We start from the raw sequence: 24984 nt of genomic DNA on the forward strand, positions 1-24984 counted from the left end.
TTGGTCTTAACTTTAGCAAATGTGAGGACTCAGATTTGTCCATCCAGCTTCTGACATGCAGTTCCTTGACACAATAAGCTGCGATAAGCCATGAAGCAAGAAACATAAATGTCAGTTATAAGCTATGAAACAATGTTCCAAAGTAGAAAAGAAGACAAATCTAGAAAGATCCATCTTACTTCAAAACTCTTCACTTCTTCTTCCCCATCATCATCTTCCTCATCATGACAACTCTGAAACATGGAAAACATTAAGAAAAGGTTAGCAGGATTCAAATACATTGAGGCAGAAAGTACAAAACAATGCAGCATGAAAACCAAATCATCTGTACTAAGTTGTCATTGACATCCTTTAAACAGATGTATTAGATACAGTAAATGCAGATGGCATGATCAATGAATTCAGGACCCCCAAAAAAATTATACTGCGCTTTTACAAAATCAAAATAATTAAACTGCCAATTTTAGGCACAGCACAGAGATATTGGTGAGATCTCTACCACAGTACATGAACCTCTTATTCACGCATGTATTGCCTTGTTCAAACCAAACTACAAGCCTTAAAGACAAGGATTGTTGGGGCACCTGGGTGTCTCAGTGGGTTAAAGCCTCTGCCTTCTGCTCAGGTCATGATCCCAGGGTCCTGGGATTGAGCCCCGCATCAGGCTCTCTGCTCAGTGGCGAGCCTGCTTCCTCCTCTCTCTCTGCCTGCCTCTCTGCCTACTTGTGATCTCTGTCTGTCATATAAATAAAGAAATAAAAATCTTAAAAAAAAGAAAGAGAGAGAAGGATTCTTGTTTTCTCTTATTTTCTGTTGCAACCACAACGCACAAATACAGATGCATGCAATAACTATGAATTAAAATTAACAGAAAGCAAGTCCGTTGTTTAAAGTGACTCTTGTGGGGCACCTGCGTGGCTCAGTGGGTTAAAGCCTCTGCCTTCGGCTCAGGTCATGATCCCAGGGTCCCAGGATTGAGCTCCGCATCGGGCTCTCTGCTCAACGGGGAGCCTGCTTCCTCCTCTCTCTCTGCCTGCCTCTCTGCCTACTTGTGATCTCTGTGTGTCATATGAATAAATAAAATCTTTAAGAAAGAAAAATAAAGTGACTCTTATAATCCTTTACCTTCCTTTTTCATTGTAATTGGTACAAAGGAGGAAAATGAAATTCTGGCTGCTACTAATACTATTATTTTACAGAAAAATAACTGACTAATTCATTGAGTTATTTTCCCAGAAATGATAAAGGAGTTACGTTAACTCATGCATCTATTCTTATCTAATTGCCACAGCTAAAGGTTTTGCTTCCTAAATTTAAGGAAGAGTGATGTGGTGATTAAGATCATAGCCTGGGGACGACGCCTGGGTGGCTCAGTTGGTTAAGCAGCTGCCTTCGGCTCAGGTCATGCTCCCAGCATCCTGGGATGGAGTCCCACATCGGGCTCCTTGCTCCGCAGGGAGCCTGCTTCTCCCTCTGACTCTGCCTGCCATTCTGTCTGCCTGTGCTCGCTCTCGCTCTCTCTCTGACAAATAAATAAATAAAATCTTTAAAAAAAAAAAAAAAAGATCATAGCCTGAAGACACAGGAGGCCTGCTTCAAATCCTGATGCTGTTCAGGTTAGGGCAAGTTTCTTTACCTCTCTGGGTATCCCTTTTCTTATATTTAAGGTAGAAATAAGACAAAGAGGACCAGGGCTCCTGGGAGGATTATGTGAATTAATATATGTAAGATGGTGGCATAATTGTTTAAGTGTCTGAAAAATAATAAGCATTAGATAAATCTCAACTGCTATTATAATTATTCTGGTTGGGAATAAAAAGAATCATGTTGACCAAAGGAATTTGGCATTAACCAAAAGCCACAGCAGGAAAAAAACCTATAGCTTTTTTTTTTTAAGCTATTTATTTATTTATTTGTTTGTTTATTTATTTGACAGACAGAGACCACAAGTAAGCAGAGAGGCAGGCAGAGAGAGAGAGGAGGAAGCAGGCTCCTCACCAGGGAGAGAACCTGATGTGGGGCTCGATCCCAGGACCCTGAGATCATGACCCAAGCCGAAGGCAGAGGCTTTAACCCACTAAGCCACCCAGGTGCCCCAAAACCTATAGCTTTTAAGGTGAGATTGTTCCAACCCTTCTAAGGATTTCTTCTGGTCTGCAAGCCCTCAGCATATCATTAAAGTGAATGTGGCAAGTAATTAAACAGAATTGATAAATCAGAATAGTTTCAGTTCAATGATTCCCAGTATTTTGAGTATGGAGCTGAAGTGGAGATGGGAGGCAGGGCAGAAAATATGATCCTTCTACCCGCACCATGATAGATTCTAAAGGTCTGTCATATTCTTTTGTTCCCTCAATAAACACTATCACCCTTTCCACTCTGCAGTAAGAAGACTGACAACATAGTTTGCAAAGGAAAATAAACATTTCTGCTGTTTGGAAAAGGAGTCCCATAGCACATTTCCCTACAGAAACAATGTTGTTAATTATTTAATCAGGACTGCGGGGAATGTTCTGCTATGAGCTAAGGTCACCTTGGCTCTCATGCCATCAGTTAACCAGAAATCTAAGAAAAAGAACCATGAAAACTTGAGCAAAACACATCTGATAGGCAAACCTGTAGTCCTCTGTAAATATTGTGCATCTCATGTTAAACACAGAGGAATTTTGGTTTATCTGTCCATCCTTTGCTTTAGGAAATAGAAGTAGAGCACAGGCATTATATTTATATTTATAGTAAACAAGCATGTTTACTATTTAAACAAATTAGAACACTAATCTGTCTCTTAAGAATGTGAAGTTTAGGGGCACCTGGGTGGCTCCATCAGTTAAGCATCTGCCTTGGGCTCAGGTCAAGATCCCAGGGTCCAGGGATTGAATCCCATGTCAGGCTCCCTACTCTGGGAGGACTTTGCTTCTCCCTCTCTCTCTGCCTACCACTCCCCCTGGTGATCTATCAGATAAATAAATAAATTTTTTTTTAAAAATGTGAAGTTTAGGGGCGCCTCAGTGGCTCAGTAGGTTGAAGCCTCTGCCTTTGGCTCGGTCATGATCCCAGGGTCCTGGGATCGAGGCCCACTCCAGGCTCTCTGCTCATCAGGGAGCCTGCATCCGCCTCTCTGCCTGCCTGCCTCTTTGCCTGCTTCTGATCTCTGTCTGTCAAATAAATAAATAAAATATTTGCCTGCTTCTGATCTCTGTCAAATAAATAAATAAAATCTTAAAATATATACGTATATATATTTTTTATATATGTGTATATATATTTTATATGTGTGTATATGTATACATATATATGTATACATATACATGTATGTATACATATATGTATATATATAAAATAAAACAAAGTATGGCTTGAAAAATACAAAGATTTAAGATGATTTTTTTCAAGACACAGCCAAAGCAAGAAGAATGAGGTATAGTAAGTACAGGGTTTAGAGCAGATACAATAATAATAGTAATAATAATAATAATAATAAGTGCACAGCTACTCATCAGCTTTTTGCTTCAAATTTTACCACCAAAGAGAGTGATTTTTATTTTTATTTTTATTTATTTTTTAATTTTTATTTATTTATTTGACAGAGAGAGACACAGCAAGTGAGGGAATACAAGCAGGGGGAGTGGGAGAGGGAGAAGCAGGCTTCCCGCTGAGCAGAGAGCCCAATGCAGGGCTCAATCCCAGAACCCTGGAATCATGACCTGAGCCGAAGGCAGATGCCTAACGACCGAGGCACCCAGGGGTCCCTGTTTGTTTATTTTTTGAGAAAGACTGTGGAGCACGGGGAGGGGCACAGGTAGAAGGAGAAAGAGAATCCCACACTGAGCTTGGAGCCTGATCTTACCCTCAAACCACGAGGTTTCCACCTATGTAGCCCACCTGCTCGGTGGTTCTTCAAATGCAGAGGACAACAGTGTATGACTCCTTTAGAGACTCATTTGTGAGCTCCTTACTTCTTCATGCCCTTATTTATCCTAGTTAAAAGTCCAAGACCAAGGAGGAAATATCCTTCTGTCTTTTTTTTTTTAAGATTTTATTTATTTATTTGACAGACAGAGATCAGAAGTAGGCAGAGGGGCGCCTGTGTGGCTCAGTGGTTTAAAGCCTCCGCCTTCGGCTCAGGTCATGATCTCAGGGTCCTGGGATGGAGCCCCACGTCAGGCTCTCTGCTCAGCAGGGAACCTATTTCCTCCTCTATCTCTGCCTGCCTCTCTCTGCCTCGTTGTGATCTCGGTCTGTCAAACAAATAAAATCTTTGAAAGAAGAAGGAAAAAAAAGAAGTAGGCAGAGGCAAGCAGGGGGGTGGGGACGCAGGGTCCCCGCTGAGCAGAAAGCCCAATATGGGGTTCGATCCCAGGACCCTGAGACCATGACCTGAGCTGAAGACAGAGGCTTAACCCACTGAGCCACCCAGGCGCCCCTATCCTTCCCTCTTTTATCCTTTAACTCAGTGTTTTGTTTTGTTTTTTATAAAGATTTTATTTACTTATTTGACAGAGAGAGACAGTGAGGGAGGGAACACAAGCAGGGGGAGTGGGAGAGGGAGCAGCAGGCTTCCCACCGAGCAGGGAGCCCAAAGCAGGGCTCAAACCCAGGACCCTGGGATCATAACCTGAGCCGAAGGCAGACACTTAACAACTGAGCCACCCAGGCATTCTAACTCAACATTTTTCAAACTATGGGTTTCGGCTCTTTTATTGGATGCAGAATCTATTTAATGAGTCAGGATCTAAAATAATTTTTTTAATTTAAATAGAATAGAAAATTCAGGCTCTACTGCTCATAGGAAGGGTATAATTTCATGAAAATGTTCTTTCAACAAACCAATTTTACATGTCCATAAATACACTGAGTAAATATGTTTCTTACTGGGGTTTATGGTGTAAAAGAAAGCTGGAAAGCCACAGCTTTTCCTGATGCTCTGTAACCTGCCCTCTCCCCCTGCTCCCATTCACTCAAGACCTCCCACCACAAATGACCCCCTTTCCCTCTCTCTTGGTTCCTTCCCACTAGGAGAGAAGCATGTTCAAATCTCTCTCACATATAAAAGTAAACAAACAGCAAACAAACAAAAAAAGATCATCTCCCTCAATGTCACAATTCCATCTAGATATTGGTCACTTCATATTGTCTCTCCCCTCTCTCAATCTTCTAGTAAAGAAATGTCTAGGCCACATCCCCTCACATGTGAATCTCTACTTGCTTCCCTACAGTATGGCACTGGCACCTCTGACGGCCTCTCTCCATAATGTCCTGAAACGGACCTTACCGTGGTCATATGACACACATGCACTAAGTCTAAAGTCTAAAGTCTAAAGACTAAAGTCTCGGTCCTCGCCTTGATCACCCACACCCCTAGCAGCATATGGTTCTGCTGAGTACCCACTAAGACCCACAGCTCCTATATATGCTCACACTTAACGATTCTCTCCCTAACCCTTTTTTTTTTTTTTTTTTTTTTTTTTTTTTAAAGATTTTATTTATTTGTCAGAGACAGAGGGAGAGAGAGCGAGCGAGCACAGGCAGACAGAGAGACAGGCAGAGGCAGAGGGAGAAGCAGGCTCTCTGCCGAGCAAGGAGCCCGATGTGGGACTCGATCCCAGGACCCTGGGATCATGACCTGAGCTGAAGGCAGCTGCTTAACCAACTGAGCCACCCAGGCGTCCCTCCCTAACCCTTTTTTTATGGGTTCCTTTTCTTCTTACCATCTCTTATATACCCATGTTCTTAGAGAAGTGGTCCTGGGCCTTTCCCTCTCGTGATACCTTCTCCGCCTGGGGCAAGACCATCTACTCCTATGGCTTTGATTCCCTTCGAATGCAGATAAATCCCAAATCTGTATTTGTAAGGCATCCCTGAGAGGCTGAATGTCAGACTTGAATGTGTTATCACATATCTGATCTCTCCGCTTGGCTGTCTCACAGGCATTTTTAACTCACATGTCCAAAACGCAATTTGCCATCTCTCCCCTTCATTCCAGGCCTACATACTGAGTGCTCCCCATCTCAGTATCTGGTACCACTGTGCTCCCAGTCGCCTACATCAGAGGCCTCAGAGACACCCCAACTCCTCTTTTAAATGCACCCCTCATTCACCCTCTACCGTGGGATATAAATGAAATAAAGACTCAGTACACACAAGCTGGTCCTATTGTTGCACGGTCCACCCGTCATTAGGCAGTCAAGGACTTCCTTAAACCTTAGCCTAAGCAACCCTCACTACTCTCCTGTGCAACCTCTTCCCTATACCCCTCATAGCGCCTCTACCATTAATCTTAGTAGAGCTTGCTGCAATCACCTGCTAAAATTTTGCCTTCTCCGTGAGACTATATACTCCAGGAAGAGTGTGTGCATTTCATTCTTCTTCACTATCTTACCTCCAACACCTTGATGCCCCATGAGTATTTGTTAAATGAATGAATGAATGAATGTTTGGAAATTTAATGAGCTACCCATAAATAAATGTCAAGAGAGCAAACAATGATTACCTGTCAAGGAAGTCAGAACAGAGACTCATGCAACAAGTGGAAAATTAAGATTAATACCCCTTAGGTTTCTAGGACTTAACATTATTTTATTTGGACATAAAAAAATTTCCAAAGAATAGATTCTTTATCCCTTGTCTGATGAAAATGATTTTTCTTTATGAAAATTAAACACTAAAATCAAGATATTTTTACTTACCTTTGCCATAATATCTGCATACGCCATATATAAAAAATCTTCCTCCAGTTTGCTATGAGAAACAAGAAGAAAACAGGAATTTTTAAGTAGGAGGCTAGTCAGATACAAAACTGCCATCACTGTATAAAACAACCTGTATTTTTCAACCAGTACGCCTTTTTAAAATGAAATAAATGCAAAACCTAGTCAAAGTCATCATTCAAAAATATGGCAGACTCAGACGGCAAAGATCTCCGACCTAAACAGCTGACCCATCTTACCTTCCCGAAGAGGCCTTCAAGTCTCACAGAATAAATGGTCTATTGATTTACACACAAATGCTAACAGCTTTAATTTTCTTGAAACTACACAAGCTGAAACAACCAAGTTCAAAGAGGTAGGGGCTTCTGACAGCAGAAGTGTTATTTGACATTTGATGAAAAGACTCCCCCAATTATTATGCTATTATACTGTTCAGAAATACAACAGTCACAGGGATCCCTAACCACTAAGAAATGTGTTTAATATCTTCTTCTTGAGAAGTACAGAAACCATTAATTCATGAAGAAAGGTTTCCAAAAAAATGCCTAATATTTACAAACTTATTCTAGCAGTTTTAAGGTTCAGCCATCAGAAAAATGCACTTAGGAAAATACCTCATTACCTGACAATGCCAGACAGAGGGTTGCTCTATGCTTAGGGATGAGATGATTTGGTTAGTTAGGAAATAATAAGAGAGAGAGAGAGACATCGTGAGAGGAGGATGGATCACATTGGCTAAGAGGGAGAAATGTGCATTGTTATGGCATGCAGAGAGGTCAAATGAACTCATCTAGACTCTCAAAAGACTCATGGGGGTGGGGCCGATCATTAAATTATCTTCCAGCTCCTGCCGAATGAGTGAAGGCTAGGGCAAAGTAGGCTCCCCTTTGCACCACAGGGAGGCAGATAAATGTTTTATAGCCTCTGAAAGGTTTCATCACAGAATCTCTGCAGTGCTCCCCATTATGAGCAGACGCTGAGCCCATGTGGATTACCCGGCATCTGAGGACACAGAGATTTAACCACACAGAGGTTCGGCCTTTGTGGCTTCAGTGAATTCACATCAATAAGACTACAGAAGCCATGGAAAATGGAGAATGCCCCAAAACAGACGTCAAAGAAACTTCCTGTTGAGATGATGGTTCACCCGCCTCTAAAGGTTTCCTAAGACCCACTGCACAATGGAGACACAGGAAGTTTGGGTCACCAGTGGCCTCCACACATTTTTTTTTCCTACTGGAATTTGCTTTGGGCTCTTTTGTTTTCTTTATAAAGGCCATTTGGGACAAAGGAAAAAAAATCATTTCATAAGATTTGGGATCGACTGCAATAGCTAATGACAAAATTGTTAGGAATAACTGGGACTCAGGAACTGACATGAAAGCCTGAACTTGAACGAACGTTGGCCCCTGGGTGTATGGCCAACTGGGTCCTATCTCGGAACAATTCTCTCTCCTAACAAGAACAAGATGAAATTGCAACACGAATGGGTTAAACACAAAATACTCAGACATGGGGTTTCTTTATCTGTTCTTCCTATGCTCCCACGAACCCTCCCAACCATACCATTTCTCTGTTAAAGCTGTTCGACTAAACAGAAGTATGAGCTGATGGAGGGGATCAACTCGCTTCGTGCCTTCTTCTTCTTCTGGAGGGTTGGCTCCAGGTTTCTACAAAAAAGCCAAATTGATAAAATTTCACATTAAATGAAATGCGCACACAAACCCAGGTGTAATATGAAGGTCAGAAACAATAACTAAAAAGAAAGCCATCTTCTTTGGCTCTGGCGTGTGTGTGTGTGTGTGTGTGTGTGTGTGGTTTTATTTTTTTTTTAAGATTTATTTATTTATTTATTTCACAGGCATCACAAGTAGGCAGAGAGGCAGGCAGAGAGAGAGAGAAGGAAGCAGGCTCCCCGCTGAGCTGAGAGCCCGACTTGGGGCCTGATCCTAGGACCCCGAGATCATGACCTGAGCTGAAGGCAGAGGCCCTAACCCACTGAGCCACCCAGGCACCCTAGTGTGTGTTTTTTATATGCACTGTGCACACACGTGTGTTTTATATACATTGTGCATGCATGTCTGTGCTACATTAATCGGTACAAAACTATGCAACTTAATAAAAAGATATTTAATAATTGGACCAAAAACCACTGTGAGCAGGAATGACTCACAACATTTAAAAATTCTGAATGCTATTCTTAGAAGCAGAATCACAACTGGGAGTATATTTGGTACAGAGATTTCAGCTCTAGGGAAAGTTGAATTTACAAGGAATTATAATAAAATCCTAAGTCACTCCAAGTATAAACATTTAGTTCACAGAGCAGTGAAAACTGATTATTATCAAACGAAACATTTTCCTTGCCTATACAAACAATGTCAGGTAAAGAATGCTAAATGAGCTAGTGCTTAAACTACTTACATTTTTAAAAAAATTTTCAGTTACTTTAAACTTAGAATAATTTTGTGCTATTAGAACTTTTAACACAAGGAAAATTATTAAGCATTTTTACTCAATGTAGAATTAATGAATCTTGACTCTTCATTGAATGGTTTAATGACTTTTATATATCTATTGCCTTACCCATTCAGACTGATTATCTCTATATATAAATGATCTTCTCCTGGATTTATGGCTTAACAGTGTAGATAAGGGATACATTTCTATAAGATATCTAATAGTCTATGGGTTATTTTGTGTCTAAAGACAAACTGAACTCACTTAAAATACATGGGGATAATCAAGGTCAAGCTTTCACAGTTTACATCAGTTTATCCAATATTCCCCACTATCTCGTGAGTTAAAAAAAAAAAAAAAAAAAAAAAAAAAAACTTTTAGAGAAGAGGTCTTTAACTTAAGAATCATGAAGCTTCTAGGGATGCCTGGGTGGCTCAGTTGGTTGGACGACTGCCTTCGGCTCAGGTCATGATCCCGGAGTCCCGGGATCGAGTCCCACATCGGGCTCCCAGCTGCATGGAGAGTCTGCTTCTCCCTCTGACCTTCTCCTCGCTCATGCTCTCTCTCTCACTGTCTCTCTCTCAAATAAATAAATAAAATCTTTAAAAAAAAAAAAGAATCATGAAGCTTCTAGTCTGCAAAATTCTACCAAACCACATGCTTATCAGATATTTTAACAAGTCCACCACTTTGAAAAGATTAAGACAATGGCCTCCCAGACTGCTCTGCTCTCAATACAACAGCATCCTTACCAGCACAGCATGGAAGGACCAAAAACCTACTGTGCCATCTACTACATTTACCAGGGCGTCCTGTTCTTCTTGTAGCCAGTCCATCATTCTCTGCCCGTGTGATTTTAAAAAACAGCTACTTTTCATTGGCTTTTGTTAACCTTCACTTATGTTTGGTGAATAACTTCATGATGGTTCAGCTTTTAAAGCTCTATACTGGTTCTGAGGTGGTTAAGGGGGCTTTGCGGAAGAATTTAAGAGAATAATGGAATCAATGTTTGGTTAATAATAAACTATCATTCAGCTTAACTTCTGAACTGTATGATGTTGGAGAGAGCTGTCCGAAATAAGGATAAAATTTTCCCTAAACACTGAATGCAATGAGCAGCAACAAGAATAAGTTTCCCAGGAAGAATACACTACAATGATATTTTCTCTTTAATATGATATGATAAATGCTCACACCAACGTTATCCCCCCAAACCCAAACCCTCTTTCATCTTAAAACCTCATTAAAACATACTGCTAAATCTTCTATCAGTTTATCTTCAAAATAGTGTTCTTCCGTTTCAATCCAAGACTTCTCATATCCCTGAAGAAAGAGATTGACAGCCCGGTGCCTAAAAGAAAAGCACAATTACGAACAAAGAATTTTTTTTAATAAATTGGAAAATGAATCATTAGTGCTTTATCACTGGATTGCCTGTGCACTAAAAAAAGATAAAACAATAAACTTCCTACTCATGATTCCAGAAGCAACACATCATAGTGAACAAGGCAAGGCTTCTCAGATCGCAGGCTGACTTACATTCAAATTCTGGCTCTGTCATTTCAAAGCTTCACAACACTGGCCAAGTTATTCACTTGACCAACTTCCACTTTTTCCATTGATAAAACTAGGAGAACCCCAATCTGCACTTCAGTTTTGCAAGATATAAAAGGAGATAAACAAAGTGAAGCACATTGGGTAGATAGATGGTCATTAGGGGGCAGTTATTATGACATAAGGTGGTTCTGAGAAACAATGTACTAAGTGTTCATAAAGGAATTATTCAGTATTTGAGTTAACATTAGATAGAGGCCCCAAAGATTACTAAACAAAATGTCTTACGTGAACTTAATAGGAGTAGATATCCAAAGACTAAATCCTAGGATACTGAAAATAAATGGTTGCCTATGAAATAAAAGAGCCCCACAGACTAAAAGAATCAATAAACTCATCATGAAGTTGATGAGAGGTACAGATAAGATTCCACTATAAGAAAGGTAAAAAGAGGGGCGCCTGGGTGGCTCAGTGGGTTAAAGCCTCTGCTTTCGGCTCAGGTCATGATCTCAGGGTCCTGGGATCGAGCCCCGCATCGGGCTCTCTGCTCAGCGGGGAGACTGCTTCCTCCTCTCTCTCTGCCTGCCTCTCTGCCTACTTGTGATCTCTGTCTGTCAAATAAATAAATAAAATCTTAAAAAAAAAAAAAAAAAGAAAGAAAGGTAAAAAGAAAGTCATGACCATAAGGAAACATCCTAAGAGAGTATCAGAAGTGTTAAAAGGAGAGGTGCCATCATCACAGGATGGAAAGCTGAGCCCCCTGTACTGATGGCAGGCTATGGACTCATGAGGCACATGGTCAGATAGGTTTACGAAGAGTCTGGAAGACCAATGGGAGGAACTGACTTGATGTAGCTGGAACTGCTAGAAATTGCCATAAAGTCCCATGCATGAAACAGGCATGACAAAGGATGGCCTCAGCCTTTCTGGGACATCCAAACCAGCTGAGTGGCGTTTGTACAATATACTTGCAAAGCACTCACAGAAATGCTGATTCAATAGGTTGAGGTTTGAGTGTTTCTGCGATGAATCTGGGTGTATTTCCCAAAAGTACCAGGTTTGAGAGGCGCCACAAAAAGGGATACAATTTTAGAAAGGTTTTATCAGAGGGAGTGGATCTGAAGACTCTGTGACATCCTCGGGAAAATGAGCTTGGAACCTGCTGCCATCAACTTGGTAAGGGGCGATAAAAAAGTAAGATGAACAGGTGGCCATAAAGGAAAGAGGATCCTAGTGAAACAGATCAAGGAAAAATCTGATGGAACTTGGAGAATAACTAGATAGGAGAGACCAGAAAAGGAATAAGACAATGAATTTAAGGTTAATATTCTACTGACTAACGGATAACACCATAACGGAGTCAGAGAATTTAAAAGGCACACAAGGTCTCAGGGGGAAATTCATGTATTTTTATACCCAGCAAAGATGCCAGAGCAAGAAATCCAGTTGTCTTAGTGAAAGGGGATTGTGTGAAGTTCGTTTGCTTTGTTGGGTGTTGTTTTGTTTTACTCCCCGACTCATTTATTTATTCAAACATGTCCTGAAAGTCAGTGTTCTAGGTACTGAGGGTATAAAATTGAACACAACTCTAAAAGATCTCAAAGCCTGGATTAGAGAGACAAATAGGCCCAACACCATGTGAATGTGCCCACAGCCAGGGACCCGATAAAACCATCCTAGAAACAAAGAGGAGGAAGTGTTTCATCTGCAAGGAATGGAAGGGCATGGTCTGGTCAGAGATGCTCCAAAAAAGAGAGGGAGCTGAGCTGAACCCTGTTTACCCGACGTGGAGATGGTATCATTGACACAAGGCTCCAAGGGGAAAGGGCACAGTTTCTTGGGAAAACTACAAGGAGGCTGAACTGGTACCTGGGCCACAGAGCCAGACTCAAATGTAACAGGTGATTTTCTCTATTTTTCTCTATAATTTCTCTATTTCTATAATCATAATATAAATATATAATAAAATATATAAATATAATTATAATAATATAAATATTTCTCTATAATTTCTCTATTAACAAGTATACTGCTGTTATGAGAAGACGGGGAGTCTATTAAACGCATTGACATTATTTCCATAAACTAGGTCTGTATCACTGCTTCTCCCCAAGATGGACAATGCCCAAAAAATAGTAAACAACAGTTAACAGGTATAGTGTTAAGCTTGGCTCTAAGCACTCTGTATACCTCAACCCATTACGTCATCTGAACAAGTCCATGAGGCAAATCTCATCATGGTACACATGAGGAAATCTGAACCATCAGGTAAGAAACTTGACCAACATCAGGCAGCCGTCCGTTGAGATGCCATGATTCAAATCAAAGCTGTCTGAGTTCCTAATGACCCCACCTGACTTATATATGCGAGCAGATCTTCCTCAGTATTTAAGAGCATTTAACAATCACACTGTAGACCACAGTCCTCTGGGAATACCCAATGAAGAAAAAAACAAACTCAAGTATTATACAGAAGAACCAAGGGATCTCTTCCATCTGTCTCTCAGACTACTGCATTCAGGTTAAAATTGACTCTATATTCCTACTGCTTCGTAGGGGAAAAGAAAAGAAAAATTAATCTATTACAGAGATTTAAAAAGTCTGACCTTGGCAGATTGTATAAAGGAGCCATCCGGAAGCAGGCTACCACTGCCCTTTTCCTCTGCTTGGATAACAGTTTGTGCCATACAGCCTTCTTCGATCTCTGTGGATGCTCCACCTGAGGTAAAAGGATACAAAAAAAAAAATTTAAATATTTAAACTCCCAACTACCCTCAAAAATACAGTATTAAACAGCTGTGCCTTTTCGATTAAAAACTTTTGGGATTTCAGTTCCAAAAGCACCTTACAATTATTATGGAAAAACCCATGTCCTAGAAGTAACCCAATGCTAAATTGGAAATAGTTTTGAATACTACATATTTTCTTTAGTCAGAATATAGTATTTTTCCAGTAGTGTGTACTTGAAAAGCTATGTCATCTCTAAAACCAAAGAAATATAAAACCATTCTACATAGAATCATGTTTTCAGAATTTGGAATGGTTCTAAAACATATACAAAAAGTTATACAAAAAAGTTAACACAAAAAATTATTTATGTATCCATTTAAGCCAATTTTATCCTAAGAGTCAACGTGAATAGAGACATAGAAAATTCAACCCTTCCTTAATATAGTAGGATGGAGAGAAGATGACAAAGCTTCAAGAACACATCACTAGGAATGAGGTAAAGAATTTAATTTTGCAATGTTAAAATACGTAATTATTTTGTTAGAGAGGGACAAATGAGAATTCAAAGTTGCAGTAAATGAGGCAAGCAAGCTATTTATTTAGCTAATGGTGTTTGGACCTCCAAGACGAAAAAGAGATTAATTATATTAGAGAGAGAAAAAAAAAACCCCAACATGTAATTCTAAATTAATTAGTAGTCTCTAGGTAATTGAACACTGTACTTCCCAGACTGTAATATCTCCAGCGCATACATGTAGATTTCTGGAAGAAATAAAAATGTTGCGTTAGCTAAAAAAAAAAAATAAAACTGAAGTTTATTACCCTTTGCAGTAAAAGGTCAAAATATGAATGTCACAATGCCCAAAGAAAACATTAACAAAGTCTGGACTACAGTGGTTTAGAAATTTTAATGAAGCAACTTGTATAATTGGAAAACACTTTTTTCTGTGATGGTCATCCCTCCACAGGATCAATAAATAAATAACTTTCCGACAATTGTCCTCTTCTGTTTTCTTCTGGATGACTGTGTTAAGTGAATGGAAGGTAGTATTGTTCAACTAGATCTAATGCATTCAAGTTTCATTTGGAGATTCAGGCTGCACGGACTTGCTTTCTGTGGGAATCTGCGTCCTGACTGGTGTGGGTAACAGTCAACAATCATAATAAAGTACCAAAGCACTGAAGATCCAGAGGTGAAAAGTTATCTGCCATCATGAAGCTTACCACTTGGCGGAACAATTTACTATACATGAAAAGTCTCTGAATAGTGAGGCTTTGTCTAACTGTCCAAATGCGCAGAGGTGCTGATGTGTTCGCGTGCCTCAAGTTTGAGTATTAGGAAATGGCAAGGGGATAGGTTACTCTCAGGGACCAATGACCAGATATGCAGTATAAAATACACAGGCGCAAAGATTTCTGATATGGGAGATAAGTGAAATCAAGGGTCTACTATGCACCCACTGAGTTTAGCAAGTGAAGATATTCTTTGCAAGCTGCTCTATGACTTAGAAACAAGTTAACATTGGAATAGAGGTAATGCAGGCATGAATTCCTCTTGTGGCCCATTTTTCCCTCTTTTCCAGTCTTTGGTCATTGATGATTTCTTTTTACTCATATTCTTAAGAATGTGAAGAATGGTTGACCTTAACTAAAATATGACCACCTAGAAAATGCCTTCAAGATTATGGGGATCACCTACTTGACAACTAGACTAGGTCTGGACTCCTTTTATAGTCTAGACTGCACATTTTGTATCCGGGCATATCTGCATCATTACAAGGTGTCCACATGCTCTGCACAGTCCTGACCTACTTGAGTAGAGATACAGCCTTCAGCCCCCGGAACGTGAAATGCGGCCATATGGTACTGTATGCAATAAATGTTCATGAAGGGAATGGCTACAGCATAAAATGAACCTCACTACTTTACAGATGACTTCGTTCATTATGATTGAATACAGTTACCAATATATGTCAATAGAGTAAAATCAGATTTCAATAAGCTTCATTTAATGTATCTAAAAGTCATTCAAACAAATCCAGACACATGCATGGAAACTAGAAAGGATTAGAACCTTACAGTACAGGACACGCAGGTGGCTCAGTTGGTTGAGCCTCTGACTCTGGATTTCAGCTCAGGTCATGGTGTCAGGATCGTGAGATCGAGCCCTGCATCAGGCACTGTGCTGGGTGTGGAGCCTACCTGGGATTCTCTGTTTCCCTCTCCCTTTGCCCTTCCCCCTCCCATCTTTAAAAAACAAAACAAAACAAAAGATCTTATGGTAGGCTGCCAAAAATAATCCTCAGGTACACATTAAATAAACATTTAATCATCTTCTTAAATATGTGTGTAATTCTGGAAAACAACTCTATGACTTTATAGGTCATTAAGATTTCATTACCTTAAATCTCATCATCTTCTGAGTGATCATTTGTACTTATTTAATATTTCATGAAAATATTATGGAAATATTTAGGGGAATATTGAGTTTGCCAAATTTGATTACATTATGTATTAATAGCGTGGTGTTCCACAATGTAAATACACAATGTAAATACATGTCAATAGCCATGTGTTTTAAGGGTAGCCTAGTTAAATTGCATCAGGTGCAGTGATAACTTGCATGGCATGGGGGACGTTTTTAATGTTTGAGGGGCACCTGAGTAAGCAGGAAGGAAAGTAAGAGGATACTACATTAGGTGATACCTTATGTTATTTAACTGGTCAAGGAGGGGATGGGAGATCACCAGATAATATAAAATAGGAATCCAAGAAAAAAGTTTGTTATTGCTATGTCAATATGGTCTATAAAACATTTAGGTGACAAAATTCCTGAGATGCCAGGTGCCCTTTTATTATTTTATGTTTTTGTAAAATGAGAGACCTGCCACGTCCAGATGAGGGACCGTCATGAAGGCGCAAGGACAGATCACACTGTTGGGGTTACACTGAGCCCCCTCACTTGGTGTCATTTTGCTGAGTGGACCTCATGAGAAATAGGGATGATGTCTCAGTATTGCGGATATTTTACCTAAACCAGAAGATTCCTCACACAACAATATAACCCACAGATGGGTAATATTTCAAATATTTCCGGTTTGAGAATTGCTGAATAATGAATAAGGAAATCAAACACGCAGTGAACTTTGTAGTTTAAAGTAGGATACAACTGAATAATTATATAAAAATACTATTCTCACATAGTTTTAATATCAATGCACTGCTCTTCTCCAAACGTAATTTATTGCTGATCTTCGAGCAAATTAACTCAAAAATATCTCTAATGAAAGGTGAAACTAATGACCCCAAAAGAATCAAACATTAAACGAGTGAAAGCATCTCGAACATGTTTTTATGAGCAGTAATAACAACTGATACGTAGAACATGTGGTCAGGCAACTCCTGAAATTTTGTTAGAATGATTTAAAATTAAGCATATAATCTTACTCATCTGTATAATCACAGAAATATTTTGAGAAAAGACAATAAAACAAAGACTGTGATATCCCACAATACATTAGCTATATATTGCTACAAAAACTATGGGCTGGGAAATCTTGCTTATTAGATACAAGCGCTCCTCAATCATATCTTCTTCACCATGAATCTGCTGAACATCTATGTTTTTTGGCCCATACCTAACGACGAACACCCACCATCTTTAAAGTGTGCTTACATGGTTAAGGCAAACATGATGGAATCAACACAGACTCTGACCTGCTCAAGATGGAAAAGCACATTCGCTATATCTAATACTCTTTCCACAGTCTTCTCTGGATCCGACGTATCTTCGGTCCTGTTCGGTAAGTCTTTGTAAAGAGCCATTTGCCATCGAATAGCAGGATCCTCCAACTGCAGGAAAAAAGGAAGATGTCTCAAAAATAGAAGGTTATGACCTAAAGAGGAGAAGACCTACTTACTGGAGTGTTGCCTCATGTCAAAACACGGTGCAGAGACGAGAGCACAGAATGATCTCGTACTCACAAAATTGATCATCTGGTGGGGAAGACAGAAATTAAATATGTACAAGTCTGTTGACGGCTACCAAGAGATATATTAGGTATCGTGAGCTTCAGCCTAACCTGCTGGTGGTTGGTTAAGAGTCCCCGGAAGAAGGGAAGTTTTGCCCAAGATGTAAAGATGAGATGGACATGGTCAAGGCAAGGAAGTAGACAAAGCAACCTTCTACCTTTCTCTTTCCCTTTCACAAACACTGAAAGATCTACGAACTTACTTTCATAGCAATGATATGGGATCACACTTACAGGTAAATACAGGGACTCTACAACTGAGCTCAGTCTCCCTGAAACAAAGATATCAATATCAACTGATGGAGGGCTAATAAAATCATACTCTGTAATGCAGGGGTATTTTTAATACCATCAAATTTCCTGAGTGGGAGATATAACTGAACTCTGTATGTTTTGGAGAAGGATTATTATAAAATCATAGAAACCAAAAAATACAAGCATCCTTACAAGGAACAGATCACATGACTTCAGAGAAATGATATAGAAATAACTATGTCATTAAAAACAGGCAAAGCAATCCCCTTACATTTCTCTTCCCCTTTCAAATTTCTATTAAAAATGGAAGACTGAGGGGTGCTTGGATGGCTCAGTGGGTTAAGCCTCTGCCTTTGGCTCAGGTCATGATTCCAGGGTCCTGGGATCAAGCCTCGCATCAGGCTCTCTGCTCAGCAGGGAGCCTGCTTCCCCCCTCTCTCTGTCTGCCTCTCTGCCTCCTTGTGATCTCTGTCAAATAAATTAAAAAAAAAAATCTTAAAAAAAAAGAAAATAAATGGGAGACTGAGGGTCATGAAGCAAAAGTAAATAGACAACATCTGAAACTTTACAACTCCTAGTCAGAGAAAGGAGCATTGGAAATGTGGAAAAATAACTTTCATCAAGAGGCAAACACTCAATGACTTGTAAACACCATTTATCCTTGGACAAAAGGAAATATTTTTCTTCCACATACTTTTTTCATCTGAGGACTGTGTTTGGTACGTCTAGATATTAATACACATGTTTACTTGTACTTGGCAAGATAAGTAGAAATGTTATTCCTTCTAATATAAAATTACTCCTTCTGGCTCCCAGGATTACCAGTCCTACAATTTCAGGACAATATATCTGAGAAGGTATTAGGAACAAAAAAAATCATCTTTTCTAAGTCTGTATGGCTCCATAACATGTGTGCCTAACTCACAGATAAGTATAGACTGAAATGTCAAAAAGAAAATCTATGTATTCATTACCACTTTATTTTCTGGTCTCGTTCATTGGGAGGGGAAATGTTCATTGTAAACATGTTTCCTTCTCTGCTGTCCTCTTTCTTCCGGACTCCCCAGTACACAATTTAAGTCGTCCTTAGTACTCCTACAAGTAACCTCTAGAAGATAATTTCCTCTAGAAGAAGAATTTCCTTCTGCTTCTTCAAGACAACCTTTTTCATTCGATTATTTCCCGAGAGAAGCACAAAACCTTCCTTAAGAGGTACTGAATATCCCCTGACTCTGCTCAGTGGTGGTTGCCTTAGACTGTGGTTCTCAAAGTGTGGCCTTGAGTCCCCTGAGGGACCCTTTCAAGGACTACATGATCTCCCCAAACACCCATATATGTAGCATAAACCATCACTAGAGGTGTAGTTGGAAGATTTATGAGTACATTTTAAAATGTTCAAAATCTTTTTGCTACCTGGAAAGCAATCAAGCTGTAACAGGAATTCATCTCCTGTTCTGGACCAGTTTATAACTAAATGAATGAGTGAGTACATAAACATCAAAGTGCATATGAAATTTGTTCTAAATCAGTATTTGTTTCCTGGAAATATTGGAAAGGCACACCTCACCTATATCATAGTGTCATCCTAAGTGTTAAGAGAAGAAGTATAGGGTTTTGATCTTGGAATGAAGCATTTTAATACTCAGGAAAGCAAACATTATACTGTAGTCACTACTTTTTGACATTTGGACATTCTCATAATTGAGAAAATTCTCCAGAAGGGACACCAGAATGGAAGCAAATTCCCTGAATCAAAATAATAAACTGAAAAAACAAACAAACAAACAACAAAAAAAACAAACAAAACCTGCTAGACTTCTTACACTGCATAGCAGTTTCCATAAACAAATGAGCAATATATCTCCCAGCAGGAAACAATTTCCAAATAATAGTAAATGATTACTGGACTACAAAACATACTTCTGCAATTTTTTTTTTCTTACCCAATGTTAATAAGTAACCATTCTCATTATTTCCGCTCAGGTTTTCCTTTGTCTCCCTAGGTAAATTAATTTATTCCTATTACAGCAATTCTCAGTATCTCCTATATACTAATGACTCTTAAATTCACATATTTAGTTTCTGGTCACTAAATGTAAAAGTTCAAATTCTTATGGACACCTGTCTCCATGTCCCAAAAGTCCTCAAACACAGCTAAGGAAGGTAATTTCCAAACTTTATTTCAAATTGTGGCATATTTTCTTCAAAGTGTGAGAATCTTTGATGATCTACTTTAAAAATTCATTATCTTGATGGTCTTTAATATCAAAAGGTTTGCAAGTAGGATAAAAACTGATTAAAGCAATATGTTTCTACTTTCTTAAATGCTAAAGTAACATTATTTGTAGTATATTCTAAAGAGAGATTAAGTAATCCATAAATACTAAATGTACTTAAATTTGGCTTACCTTGCCTTGTAAATGAATATTACTGCGGATTATATCTCGTACTTCATCTTCAGTGTCTTTCTGTCAAGAAATAAATGTTACCTAAAGGAAGTCTTACAATGCATCAATGATCACAAGTTAATGGAAATAGATCTAACCGATTTTGAAATAGTACAGGTCTGAAGAAAAATATCTACAGGATTTAAATACATGTCACAAATTTAGGGGGGTTCTTTTTAAGATAATTTCTTGATACTGCTGTGACTAGAAACAAGATAACAACCTACTTCAATTCTACAGTGCCGTAAGACTCGATGGAACAGAATGTCCAGTTCATGAGAAGTAGGGCAGAATGATGTTCCCTTGGGTTCGAACAAATATATCTCCATCCTTCTCTGAAATCCTTACCAAGTAGTTATGGCACTTTAGGATATCCCCCACGATCCAGTGATAAGAAGGAGCATATCTTGGAATCAAATACTAGAGCAACCCCCAGTAGAACAGCACCCGTGCTGTCCACTCTGCTACAAATCCCCTCAACCTCCTTATCTCACGGTATCAAATCCTGATATACAGAGAGGTGCTCCATTCAGCATGGGAACAGGCAGAAGAAGAGGATGCAATTTCCCTAAACATAATATAGTAATTCCACTGTGTATTTTTGTAAAATTGCATCTGCATAGCCATGAAGAGAAAACACATGGGCCATAAAGAGATTTGGAGAACTTAAATTTTGAAGCTTGCAAAGGAGAAGAGCTGCTGATTTAAAAGTCAACACCTTATCCAACCACCATCAGCACAGTGCAGGACTCTTCTGAAAACACTGAAAAATAACCCCTCAAAAATCTGAATATACTTCTCATAACAAATGTTATAGGGGAGTTCACAGGAAATCCTTCTTTTTTTTTTTAAACTACCAGGAACTTGTTTGCATTTTTTTCTCTTTGGTTCCTAAAGATTCCTGGAAGGTTATTAATGTAATTTAGAAACAAAAAAAAATAGCCACCAAAAAAAAAAAAAAAAAAGGGCAGTCTTTGCATCTGAATGATAGAGCCTATGCAGTAAAACTGCTTAACAGAACATTTAATGCAAATGTAATACTGATATTGGGAGATGGAGAGAAGGGAGTTGGGGGGAATTCCAAGGCAGAGACTGTGGACTCTGAGAAACAAACTGAGGGTTTTGGAGGGGAGGAGGGTAGGGGTGGGTATTAAGGAGGGCACGTGTTGCATGGAGCACTGGGTGTGGTGCTTAAACAAGGAATCTTGGAACACTGAAATAATAAAATAGAGTTAAAAAAAATAATAAAGAAAGAAATACTGACAGAGAGCCATGAGCAAGAGGAGTCTACACATCTCAGTGTCTGGATGTCAAGTGATCGTCCCTGGTGTGTACAGGAAACTTACCATACTAAATCGGTTTTTGGCCAGAGCAATGAGCTCCTGGTCCCCAGGCGCACAGATGTTCAACCCAATGGGCAGCAGTCGCTTCAGAGCTGCCACAATAAGGGACGTCTGCATCGAGTATCGATCTCCTTTGCGCTTCATTTTCTTCCTCTCCTGATCAGAGACAGCTGCCTGGAGAACAGAGTTGAGTGTTGGAATCTGTGACTGCTTTTCCCACGTTCAGAACTACGAACCTCTTCTAACTTGACTGTGGTTCCATCTTCCTTATTTCCTCTTGTTCCCTATTTTTGCAAATCCTCCTCCTCTTTCCTTCTTAACCTCTCTTGCTAACGTCCAAGTCCTACTTTCAGATTCCCAAGTCATTACAATTTACTGGTGTGCTTTCTAAACACTTGCAGAAGGAGACCGCCCAAAGCAACTTGACAGAGCTAATGGGTATGAGAAAAACCCGTGGTAATTTCAGATATTGTATGTTTTAAAGTTTCCAATGCTTAGGAGGAAAAATGTAAGAATTTATTATTTATTTTTGTTTTGACAGATGCTTGCTTTGAAATATAAACTCTCGGGACGCCTGGGTGGCTCAGTTGGTTAAGCAGCTGCCTTCGGCTCAGGTCATGATCCCAGCGTCCTGGGATCGAGTCCCACATCAGGCTCCTTGCTCGGCGGGGAGCCTGCTTCTCCCTCTGCCTCTGCCTGCCACTCTGTCTGCCTGTGCTCGCTCCCCCCCCCCGATAAATAAATAAAATTAAAAAAATATATATAAACTCTCTCACACATGCACACGGTATATATAAAACTATTATAAAATGTATTAGCCTTTTATATACTCTGCAGACTTGTCTCCTTAGGGCATTAACCCTTCTCTAGTGGAAACAGACGTAATATGCTAATTGGTATAACATAAATATTCAGGGTTATCTCTGGATGACCTATTTACACCTGAATACTGCCATGCTACTTCAGGATTCTTTTGTGATTTTTATTAAGTTTTATGTTTGTGCATCAGGGTCACTTTAAATGCAGCGACCAATTTTCACTGGGTAATGAGTATTATTCTATGAAGAGGGCATACTCAAACATCAGAATTAAAATAATTGTCCCATATTCACTTCTTTGTGCATGTTAAATTTCTTTGTAGCATTAATTCAAACACTGAAGATATTTTCAGGATAATAACATACTTTAATAATTTTGGCCTACTGAGAAAAAAATCAGAAGAGAATATAACATTCAAATGATTTGCTTTCCCCACAGAGAGACAAAATTTATCACAACACATAGAGTTTTTTCACATTAAGTAGTAAAATAATTGTCATCATAAAGTAATGGTAGTTTACATAGTATGTTAATAATATATAATAATATATAATATTATTATTAATATTATATAATTATATAATATAGGAATTTATTTATCTGCTGTATCTCAAAAGTGGGTAATTATAGTGGGTAATCTATATTAATAATAATATTATATATTATATTATATATATTATATATAATATTATATATTATATAATTATATAATATTAATAATATTATATAATATATTTACTATGATAGATATTGATTTATTAAACCTATATCTGAACTGTAGCAATAAAAACTGTATTCAGTTTCCAAAGAGATATACTTAGTGCATGGATCCTGTTCTTATCTTTAGCAATTTGTGAGAGATTATTTTCAGTAAGTTTAATAGAAAAAAAAACAATGAATAATTATTTGTACTATTAAATTGATTAACCCATAATAAAATGAATTAGTGATTTTAAATGAGCTCTTGTTAAAAGGAAATGCAACCATGGTGATAAAAATAATTACCCAAATAAGGAACCGACATCCTAAAAATTAAACAAATTAATATAAATTATGCAAACATATTTCTATCCAATTCTGATAATTTCACTTCAGCAAAACAATACTATATAACATGTTAATTGGTGTTGTGGTTTTCTTTGATTTTTTAACTTCTTAAGTTCTTTTGGTTTTATGGTTGCATAGGCACACGGAGCTTTTACCTGGTTTGATATTTATAAATATTTAAGTGACCATATAATAAAAATAATTAAAATCTACATTAAGGGCAACTATAAATTACCCACTTTTGAGATACAGCAGATAAATAAATTCCTATTTATGTTCAAACAATAATTTTGCATCGTATGTCACAGGAAACCTATAAACTGAAAAGAAAAGTTGCTGTATCTTTGAACACTTATGGGTGATAGAGTCTGCTTCTAGTACAAAGAAATTAAATCTACAAACAATCAAATATCCTCATGTACATCTGTATCGGTTGGGTTTTTCTTTGTGTGGGGCCTGTTTCCTCCCCAGACTGTGGAGCAGGGCAGTGGCCAAATTTATTCTCTTCCTTTCCACCTACTCAGAACCAAGCACTTTGCCTTGCCTGGGATGCTGCTCAGTAATTTGAGCAGAACTGCTGAAACCACTGAATTTGCATGCTATTTCATTTTGACCAATTCCTAACATCTGAATCAGAGATGACTATGCCATAGCATGGTCCATATATGGGCATACTTAAGTAGGATAAACTGACCTCTGTCATCAATCAGCCTTTCTCTGTTATCTCTGTCTCTCATTCTCTCTCACACACACATAGCTCTAACAATCTCACCTAAAATAATGTAAAATTTAAGAGAGTCAGGGAAAAAGGGAAGCATTTTCTAATATCCCTATACTGAGGCAGCCTACCAAAGCAAAACAAAACTCATAGATGTTTATTTTTTTCCACAGGTGTTTATTAATGGTTTTAAAAAAGAATTTAGATATATGAATGATAAAAGTGAGCCTAATGATCAAAAAGACAAGAGATAATAAATGCTGGTGAGGATGTGAGGGAAAGGGAGCCCTTGGGCACTGTTGGTGGGAATGCAAACTGGTGCAGCCACTGTGGGAAACAGGATGGAGGTTCCTCAAAAGATGAAAAATAGAACCATATGATCCAGCAATTCCACTGCCAGGTACTAGCCCAAAGGAAATGCAAACAGGGTCTCAAAGAGATAGCTGCACTCTCCTGTTTACTGCAGCATTGAATAATAGCCAAGACATGGAAACCACCTATGAGTTTGTGCCTCAGACAGACACACAGTAGAGTGTTACTCAACTGCGAGAAAGAGATTCTGCCACTGCAACAATGTGGATGAATCTTCAGGGCATTATGCTACGTGAATAAATCAGAGAAAGACAAATACCATGTCACATATATGTGAAATCTAAAAAAGCCAAACTAAGAAAAACAGAGAGCAGAGTGGTGGTTCCAGGGGGGCTGGGGAGTGCGGGGGTGGAGGGTGGGGGTTGGGGCGGGCAGTGAATGGAGAGATGCTGATCAAAGGGTACACACCTCCAGTTATAAGGTGAATAAATTCTGGGGATCTAAAGTACAGTAGAGTGATTAAATAATTATACTATATGTATATATATAATATAATATTAT

General features: G+C 38.8%; 1 protein-coding gene across 7 annotated transcripts in view; it reads right to left on the reverse strand.

Annotated features, from left to right (window-relative positions):
* Nucleotides 1–24984, reverse strand: part of RYR2 (ryanodine receptor 2) — a 739709-nt gene that overhangs the window by 92363 nt on the left and 622362 nt on the right. For all 7 annotated transcript variants that reach the window (XM_059397367.1, XM_059397365.1, XM_059397366.1 and 4 more), the window contains 8 exons: nucleotides 21531–21701; nucleotides 20146–20205; nucleotides 17169–17303; nucleotides 13328–13440; nucleotides 10422–10518; nucleotides 8274–8377; nucleotides 6687–6738; nucleotides 180–233 (listed from right to left, as the gene is read on the reverse strand). In XM_059397367.1, the coding sequence (XP_059253350.1) occupies nucleotides 180–233; nucleotides 6687–6738; nucleotides 8274–8377; nucleotides 10422–10518; nucleotides 13328–13440; nucleotides 17169–17303; nucleotides 20146–20205; nucleotides 21531–21701 (786 nt within the window). The remainder of the gene's footprint in view (nucleotides 1–179; nucleotides 234–6686; nucleotides 6739–8273; nucleotides 8378–10421; nucleotides 10519–13327; nucleotides 13441–17168; nucleotides 17304–20145; nucleotides 20206–21530; nucleotides 21702–24984) is intronic.

Source organism: Mustela nigripes, chromosome 4, assembly GCF_022355385.1.
Source record: "Mustela nigripes isolate SB6536 chromosome 4, MUSNIG.SB6536, whole genome shotgun sequence".
Taxonomy (NCBI): Eukaryota; Metazoa; Chordata; class Mammalia; order Carnivora; family Mustelidae; genus Mustela; species Mustela nigripes.